General features: G+C 43.2%; 1 protein-coding gene across 1 annotated transcript; it reads right to left on the bottom strand.

The window, feature by feature from the left end:
• Nucleotides 1–8,722: 8,722 nt before the first annotated feature.
• LOC142169812 (uncharacterized) lies at nt 8,723–9,757 on the bottom strand. The gene is made up of 2 exons (XM_075231732.1): nt 9,544–9,757; nt 8,723–9,474 (listed from the first exon to the last, which is right to left on the bottom strand). Exons 1-2 carry the CDS (start codon nt 9,755–9,757, stop codon nt 8,723–8,725), a joined length of 966 nt encoding a protein of 321 aa, XP_075087833.1.
• Between the last annotated feature and the right edge of the window lie 223 nt (nt 9,758–9,980).

The following is a 9,980-nucleotide window of genomic DNA, read 5'->3' as shown; positions in this document are numbered from 1 at the left end:
ATCTTTCATTACATGGCACAAACAGCCTCATTTATTAAGTAGTTCTTGGCACTTGGGAACATTTTACAATTCAAGTCTTTTCCCTTTTTATCCGTTCAAATAACATCATCATTCATATTGATAAGTACCATCACATAAGGCATTGCACACATAAGGGAAGGAGCTTGGAAACAACATAATTACGTTCTCAAATAGCATGATGACATGGTAACCATCTAAAACAATTAGGGAACATGAATCTTTCAATCCAACATACTAAGGCAAACAATTCTAGTATGATCAAGTTAGAACTTACACCCATTATTCGGACACCAGGAGTTCGATTCTAGGAAGAAGAGAGTTAGCCATACATACCTCAATTATGCTTCTTTTGACTCTACAATTATCCAGACCCCTTAGCAACCTCAATCTATATTAGCAATATACAAATTGAACCCAAAAGTAGGAAAACGTTCATGGTTCTAGCTCACTTTTCCCCCCACTCTTTATCATACATGCATGCAAGATAAACCACCCTTATACCCATGAAGTATCACATTAGTACCCCATTATAGCTATGTTTGAAATTAAGAGCTGGGGTGATGAAGTCTTACCCTTTTGGATGAAGAATTTAGTGCTCTACTTGAATATTTCCAAAGCTTCAAGTGATGATTGAAGATCAATTTGATGAAAACTTAGGCCCTCCCTCTTGAACCCTCTCTCTCTCACTCTAGAAATATCAAAAAAATGAGCTCAAAATAGACCTAAGGGGTATTTTAACGAAATGGGGGTCGGGTTTTAAATTAAGAAAAATGGTGCCCCAACACAGGTCTGCGGTCGCATATGCGACCGTATAATAGTTATGCGGTCCGCAAAGTGACCGCAGAAATGGCCCTCAGGGGCCTAAACTTTCGGCTCAGGTATGCGACCAGTATGTGGTCTGCATACTTGTTCTGCGATTGCATAATGCACCGCATAACTCCCTCCGCAGAAAACCAAGAGGAAATTATGCGACCGATATGCGGTGGCATAAGCGACCGCAAAACTGACCTCAAATTGGCGAAACTTACTGCTTCACTCTGCGGCCATTATGCGGTCCGCAGAGTGATTATGCGGCCGCATAATGGGCTGCAGAAATGCTTTCTTCTACTATAGTAACGCAGGAATCTATCTTGGCACCACGAAACCCCGAGTTTTTGGTTAAAATATTTTACGGGTCCTCACATCCTCCCCCACTTAAGATCATTCGTCCTCGAATGAGGATCAAGGTTCATTTAACCCAATTTCAATTATGCCACATACCATCAGCCCCAAATTTTCCTAACTTCTTAACTTCCTGAAAATTTCGCTAGAGTTTCCTTTGTATTTAGGCCTATCCACCTGTCAGAGAGCCCCCGAAACATACCTTAGCAACATATATAGAATTAAATGACACAACAAAATGCAAAATAACACCAACCAAAGCCTCATGGGGGACATATAGCTAGAAGGGAGTATCTTTATATTAGCCGAACAAGTGATACAAACTTTAGGGGAAACAACTTCATAGAACTATTACATGGCTATTCAAACAAATGAGGGTACTTTTCTTTCATTTCATTCTCGGCTTCCCAAGTAGCTTCTTCGACTTGTTGGTTTTTCCATAACACCTTCACGGATGCAATTTCTTTGTTTTTTAGCTTTCGGACCTGCCTATCAAGAATAACAACCGAATTTCTTCATATGACAATTCTTCACTAACCTCGATGGTCTCAACCGGCTTAATAGCGGACGGATCTCCAACTACCTTCTTCAACATGGACACATGGAATACCGGGTGTACTAATGACATCTCAGGTGGTAGTTCAAGCTTGTACGCCACCTGACCTATCCTTTGAATGATCCTATACGACCCGACATACCTTGGACTTAATTTCCCTTTCTTTCCAAACCGCATGATCCCCTTCATGGGAGATACCTTCAAGAACACCCAATCATCTTCTTTGAACTCTAAGTCTCTGCGACGAACATCCGAGTAGGATTTTTGACGACTTTGAGCAGTTTTCAACCGCTCTTTTATGATCTTAAAGTTTTCCGTAGCCTGATGCACAAGGTCTGGTCCTATTAGTTCAGCTTCTCCAACCTCGAACCACCCAATCGGTGACCTACATCTTCTACCATGCAAGGCCTCAAACGGCGCTATCTGAATACTGGCATGGAAGCTGTTGTTATAAGCAAATTCTATGAGCAGCAAATAATCATCCCAACTACCCTTGAAGTCAAGTACACACGCACGCAGCATGTCCTCAAGCGTCTGAATAGTCCGCTCTGCTTGCCCGTCAGTCTGTGGATGGAAAGTCGTGCTAAGATATACCTGCGTACCCAAACCTTGCTGAAATTTCTTCAAGAAATTAGCTGTGAATTGGGACCCTCGATCGGAAATGATGGAAACTAGAGTGCCATGAAGCCTGACTATTTCCTTGATATACAATTGAGCATATTGTTCAGCAGTGTCGGTGGATTTAACTGGTAAGAAGTGTGCTGATTTCGTGAGTCAATCCACGATCACCCAAATTGAGTCAAACTTACGCAGAGTGCGCGACAACCCTACCACAAAATCCATATTGATCATTTCCCATTTCCACATTGGAATTTCTATACTCTGTGCTAACCCACAGGGCCTTTGATGCTCGGCCTTCACTTGTTGATAGTTTGAACAGTTTGCCACAAAGTCCGCCACACCCCTCTTCATGTCATTCCACCAGTAAACTTCCTTGAGATCATGATACATCTTTGTAGACCCTGGGTGCACGGAATATCTAGAAGTATGAGCTTCTGCTATGATTCTTTCCCGAAGACCATCTACATTTGGAACACATAGTCATCCTTGGTACTGTAATGTACCGTCATCCATGCTAAGAGAAAAAGCCGTAGTCTTATGTTTATGAATCCCTTCCTTCAGTTGCACCAACACTGGATCACTGTATTGCTTCTCCTTGACCTCCGTCACAAGCGATGATTCTGCCCTATTCCGCACAATCACTCCTCCTTCACTAGAGTCCGCAAGACGAACTCCCAAACCGGCCAACTGGTGAACCTCCCGGGCCAAGGGCCTTTGACATGCCTCCAAGTGAGCCAAACTACCCATAGATTTCCGACTAAGAGCATCCGCCACCACATTAGCTTTCCCCGGATGATACAAAATGTCGATGTCATAATCTTTGAGCAACTCAAGCCACCTTCTCTGCCTTAAGTTCAATTCCTTCTGCTTGAAAATGTATTGAAGACTTTTGTGGTCCGTGAATACATCTACATGGACTCCATACAAATAATGACACCAAATTTTTAATGCAAAAACCACCGCCGCAAGTTCTAAGTCATGAGTTGGATAGTTCTTTTCATGATTCTTAAGTTGCCTTGAAGCATATGCTATAACCTTTCCATGTTGCATTAATACACACCCAACACTGATCCTTGAAGCATCGCAATACACCACAAACCCCTCGGTACCCTCTGGCAAGGTCAATACCAGTACCGAGGTCAATCTTGGTTTCAATTCTTGGAAGCTCCTTTCACAAGTATCGGACCACTGGAACTTAACCGCCTTCTGTGTCAATTTAGTCAATGGAAAGGCAAGAGTGGAGAACCCCTCCACGAACCTCCTATAATACCAGGCCAAACCCAAGAAACTGCGAATTACTGTTGGAGTAGTAGGTCTAGGCCAATCCTTCACCGCCGCAATCTTTTGAGGATCAACCTTAATTCCTTCTCCGGAGACGACATGACCCAAGAATATAACAGATTCAAGCCAAAATTCATATTTCGAGAATTTTGCATACAAGTGGTGGTGATAAAGAGTCTGTAGAATTGCCCTGAGGTGGTCGGCGTGATCCTCTCGACTTCATGAATATACAAGGATGTCGTCAATGAATACTATCACGAAGGAGTCAAGAAACGGCCTGAAGACTCGATTCATAAGATCCATGAAAGCTGTCGGGGCATTTGTTAGCCCGAAAGACATTACCAAAAATTCAAATTGCCCATACCGGGTTCTGAAAGCTGTTTTTGGAATATCCTGCTCCCTTACCTTTAATTGATGGTACCCGGATCGCAAATAAATTTTGGAGAAGAACTTAGCACCTCAAACAAATCATCTATTCTAGGCAATGGGTATTTGTTTTTGATTGTGACTTTGTTGAGTTGCCGGTAATCAATACACATCTGCAGCGATCCATCTTTCTTTCTAAAAAAGAGAACCGGTGCGTCCCAAGGTGACACACTCGGTCGGATGAAACCTTTCTCTAGCAAATCCCTTAGTTGTTCCTTTAGCTCTTTTAATTCTGCTGGCGCCATTCTATAAGGTGGAATGGATATAGGCTGCATGCCTGGCATCATATCAATCCCAAAATCAATCTCCCTGTCTGGAGGTATTCTAGGGAGCTCATCCGAAAAGACATCGGGGAAATCATTCATAATTGGTACAAATTCAAGAGTAGGCACCTCAGTAGTGGTGTCCGTCACTCTGACCAAATGATAAATATACCCCTTCATGATCATCTTTGTGGCCTTAAGGTAAGAAATAAACCTACCTTTTGGCATAACATTATTCCCCTCCCACTCAACAGTTGGCTCGTTAGGAAACTCAAGCCTCATAATTCTGGTCCGGCAATCGAGTTTGGCAAAACATGAATAGAGCCAGTCCATTCCCATTATTATATCAAAATCAATCATCCCTAGCTCAATGAGATCAGCCATGGTATCCCGACCACGCACTGTGACACCACAATCCCTATAAGTCCGTGCGGCCATAATAGACTCGCCAATTGGGGTAGATACAGAGAATGGCTCATGAAGCTGTTCCGGTTCTATCTCGAAGCTCGTAGCAACATAAGGAGTAACATAGGACAAAGAAGATCCGGGATCAATAAGGACATACACATCATGAGATTGAACGGTCAATTTACTTGTGACGACATCTGGGGAAGGCTCTGCACTCTGTCGACCACTCATAGCATAGAATCGGTTGGGTCCTCCTGAACTCTGTGCACCACCCCTGGATGTACCACGCCTTGCGGGTGCTGAAGAGCCTCGAGCTGGAGGGTGTGCTGAAGATGTGGCAGTTGTAGGACTGGATGACTGAGCTATGCCCCTGCCTGCACCCTGACGGGATGCACGACACTCCCTCTAAATATGGCCTATCATTCCACATCTGTAACATACTGGCATGTCCAGGTAGCAGACTCCCGAATGTATCATCCCACACTTAGGGCATGGGGCCCTCTGCTGCTGCTGGAATCTCCCTCCTGATCGGCCCTGATGGTTGGACCCTCTGCTTCCCTAACCGGGCCTAAAGCGACTCCCCTGCTGCTGACCGTGCCCTGATGGCGGGGCACTAGCTGAAGACTGAGCATAAGACTGGGATGGCCCTGATGATCCTCCCCGAAAAGCTGATCTCCCACCTCCGAATGAATCCCCAAGGTTGCCCGCTGATCGGGCCCTACTACTACTTTCCCGTTCCATCCTGAGCTTTAACTTTCGAGCCTCCGTAGCTTGGGCAAATGCCACCATCCTTCCATAGTTCATGTCAGAATTTAGAGTAGATGTGGAAGCCTCATTAATAACCAAAGAGCTAAGGCCCTGCACAAATCGACGCACTCTTGCCTCCATAGTCGGCATCATATGAACAACATACTTCAACAGGCGCACGAACTCCATGTGATACTCCCACACATTCTACCCTATTTAAGGGTCTCAAACTCCACAACACAGTTTGCCTTAGTCTCGGCAGGCAAGAAATGGTCTATGAAGGCATCCGCGAACTCACTCCATCTCGCCGGAGGGCTCCCCTCCTCACGGGAATCCTCCCACATCTCAAACCAGGAATATGCCACCCCTTTCAAACGATAGGAGGCCAACTCTACTCCCTCCGTCTCAGTAGCACGCATAACTCGGAGAGTCTTATGCATCTCATCAATAAAATCCTGAGGGTCTGCCCCGAGATCAGTACCAGTGAACATTGGAGGGTCTAACTGAAGGAACCTGTTTACCCTGGAACCGGAAGAATCTCCTTGCAAGCTAAATGAGGTGGGTGTAACATTTGACCTTTGATCCTGGGAAGCTACTAACTGAGTCAACATCTGAATAGCTCCCCTAAGATCCCCATTAGAAATACTGGGTCCTAGAGCTGGAGCTGGAGCTGGAGGTGGAACATGTATATCAGCGGGAGGGATTGTGCCACCCTCCGCGGGTGTAGGAACTTGGGTAGTCTGTTCTGGAGTAGACGAATCAGGCAGTGTGATAGTAGGGGGATTACACTCACCCGCATTATCAAGTAGGGGACCAACAGCCATTCCTGGTGTGACATTGGCTTCTTGGCCAATTCTCGCTCTCTTCTTAGGTACCATTTACAGAAAGTTAGAACAATGTACGAGTTAGAGGAGAACAACCTCACATCCCGTTTTATCGCACGATATAGAACAACAATGAAGGGCATTATTCCTAAATGTCCAAGTAGCCCCCTAATTATAGATGTGGTCGACAACACACCGATAAGAAGGGCTCTACTAGACACGGCTCCGAGACATCCTAGGACACTTTAAAACCTTAGGCTCTGATACCAAGTTTGTCACGCCCCAACCTCGGGGAGCGCGACCGGTGCTCAACCGAGTGAACCCAGTCGAGCAAGCCTATTAAACCTTTCCTACCCGACTTATTCATAACCCAAGAAGGGATCGCATCACCATTTGTAAAATAGGAGAGAGATCAGTTATATAAATATATATACGTTGCTAGTTCATTTTTTCTTATATACTATATTCCATAGTTGAGTTCCCAAAATACAATTTGATCCAACGACCACCCTAACATACACACATGACCCACATAAACGTCTACGGAGCCTCTACGAGTACAAAAGAGCAACATGACAATGCCGGCAATAAGGTCCCGGCTAAATCTCAAAATATGAAAACTTATACAAAAGAAGGACTACATGACCCCCTGGGAGAAATGGGGCTTACCAATACTGTTGTGAGGAGAGGAAGAGAGTACCACTATCTGCGATCGGCACTATCTGCGATGGAACCACCTACATCCATTCAAATATGTAGCGCCCCCGAAAAAAGGGACGTTAGTACTGTCGAATAGTACTAGTATGTAAGGCAAACACCAATCTTAGTAGAATGAACAGTAAAACAAAGAGAAGGCAGTCATAATAATCAATAAGAGCTTCATAGAAATACAAAGAAAATACCAAGTAAGGGTCACATAGTTTCCAATTCAATCTTTCCATCTTTTTAGATTAATAATCTTTAGTGCCAAAGCCACAACTCACAATGCTACCGTGTTTTTACATGGAGTTCGGTCTCGGCCCGACCGGCTAAGCCATCTCAAGTGAGACATATCCATATCCACAATGTAAATCAATAATTCCAACACAAATGCCACCATGTGTACAGCATGGCGTCCGATCTCGGCCCAGTCAGCTAAGCCATCTCACTTGAGACATAACCTCTTTCAATTGTTCACTAAATTTATATTTCTTTCCCATCTTTCGTTACATGGCACAAACAATCTCATTTATTAAGTAGTTTTTGGCACTTGGGAACATTTTACAATTCAAGTCTTTTCCCTTTTTATCCGTTCAAATAACATCATCATTCATGTCGATAAGTACCATCACATAAGGCATTGCACACATAAGGGAAGGAGCTTGGAAACAACATAATTACGTTCTCAAATAGCATGATGACATGGTAACCATCTAAAACAATTAGGGAACATGAATCTTTCAATCCAACACACTAAGGCAAACAATTCTAGTATGATCAATTTAGAACTTACACCCATTATTCGGACACCAGGAGTTAGATTCTAGGATGAAGAGAGTTAGCCATACATACCTCAATTGCGCTTCTTTAGACTCTACAATTATCCGGACCCCTTAGCAACCTCAATCTATTTTAGCAATATACAAATTAAACCCAAAATTAGGAAAACATTCATGGTTCTAGCTCACTTTTCCCCCCACTCTTTATCATACATGCATGCAAGATAAACTACCCTTATACCCATGAAGTATCACACTAGTACCCCATTATAGCTATGTTTGAAATTATGAGCTGGGGTGATGAAGTCTTACCCTTTTGGATGAAGAATTTAGTGCTCTACTTGAATATTTACAAAGCTTCAAGTGATGATTGAAGATCAATTTGATGAAAACTTAGGCCCTCCCTCTTGAACCCTCTCTCTCTCACTCTAGAAATATCAGGAAAATGAGCTCAAAATAGACCTAAGGGGTATTTTAACGGAATGGGGGTCAGGTTTTAAATTAAGAAAAATGGTGCCCCGACACAGGTCTGCGGTCGCATATGCGACCGCATAATGGTTATGCGGTCCGCAAAGTGATCGTAGAACTGGCCCTCAGGGGCCTAAACTTTCAGCTCAGGTATGCGACCAGTATGTGGTCCGCATACTTATTCTGCGGTCGCATAATGCACCGCAGAACTCCCTCCGCAGAAAATCAAGAGGAAATTATGCGACCGATATGCGGTCCGCATATCAATTATGCGGTCGCATAAGCGACCGCAAAACTAACCTCAAATTGGCCAAACTTTTTGCTTCACTCTGTGGCCATTATGCGGTCTGCAGAGTGATTATGGCGCCACGAAACCCCGAATTTTTGGTTAAAATATTTTACGGGTCCTCACAATAGTCTATATATATTAGCCATTGTTGACTGTCCTTTTGCATGAACCTCTGCCCATTAAACTTCTTCAGACCATCCTTGAGCTCTCTTTTTGATTCCCTGCCATTCCAATAATCTCTCCCACAGTTGGGATGTCATTTCACATTTAAAGAATAGATGCTCAGCTTTTTCTGGTTCTCTAGCACACAGTGGGCATGTCAAGTCTTCAATCTGACTCCATTTAGCTATTCTATCTCCTGTTTGAAATCTCCCTTGTAAGTTTAGATACAGTATAAAAACCCATCTAGGAGCCCCGTAGTTATTACATATCAGTCTTCTCCAAGAGCATTTAGGGAACTCACCTCGAAGCTTCCTGTACATTCTTTGAATAGAAAAGGTCCTTATCAGTATAAACTCCTTCTCTTGTAGTCCCACTTCTTCCAGGTATTTTCCTGCTTTTAAGATCTTCTGTACAATCCAAGATGCTTGCTTAGGTTGACTCATCCACAATGTGGTTCTTCTCCCATAGTAGTAATGTATCCACTTCACCCATAGCTTATCCTTTTTGGTACAAACATTCCACAGTAGTTTGCGTATAGCAACCTTGTTCCAAGCTTGAATATCCATGATATTTAGTCCCCCTGCAACTTTTGGAATACAGACTTTATCCCACGCATTTAGTGCCCTTTTTGAATTATCTACTCCTCCTGTCCATAAGAATCTTTTGCATACACTTTCGACCAATTGAATCAGCTTCTTTGGTAGGGTAAATATTTGAGACCAGAATGTTTGGATGGAGAAGAGAACGCTCTTAATTAGCTGACGTCTGCCTGCATAAGACAATGGCTTTGATGTTCAGCTTGTGACCCTGCCTATTATCTTATCAATTAGGGGCTTACATTGAGCCAAGGACAGTCTTTTTGTGCTAAGAGGTACCCCTAAGTATCTTATAGGAAGTTCTCCTTTTAAGAAACCAAGGTGGTCAAGTATGTCAAGCTGCAATTGCTGATTAACTCCACCAAAGTAAACACTGCTTTTCTCCACATTTGCCTCCAGGCCTGACACTCTTGAGAACATCTGAAAACAAGCATACAAAGCTTTTACAGAAGCCATATCACCTCTACAAAACAGCAGAAGGTCATCTGCAAAACCAAGTCATACTATGTTCAACTTTGCACACTTAGGATGGAATTTAAACTCCTTATTCTCCTTCAGCCCCTTTAGAATTCTTGTGAAATATTCCATGGCTAGTATGACTTGGTTTTGCAGATACCCAATTGTTCCCTCATATTTTCCAAATATATATATATATATATATATATATATATATATATAT

This window comes from Nicotiana tabacum, chromosome 15 (genome assembly GCF_000715075.1).
Source record: "Nicotiana tabacum cultivar K326 chromosome 15, ASM71507v2, whole genome shotgun sequence".
Classification (NCBI taxonomy): Eukaryota; Viridiplantae; Streptophyta; class Magnoliopsida; order Solanales; family Solanaceae; genus Nicotiana; species Nicotiana tabacum.
The sequence above is the reverse complement of the archived record's forward strand: the minus strand, read 5'-3'. Positions and strand labels throughout refer to the sequence as shown.

Bases quoted from the DNA above. Each gene is read 5' to 3' on its own strand.
- LOC142169812 (XM_075231732.1), bottom strand. From the start codon at position 9,757: ATGGCTTCTGTAAAAGCTTTGTATGCTTGTTTTCAGATGTTCTCAAGA. The intron at 9,475-9,543 runs GTAAGCCCCTAA...TGTCTTATGCAG, and splicing joins AAGACTGTCCTTGGCTCAAT to GCAGACGTCAGCTAATTAAG.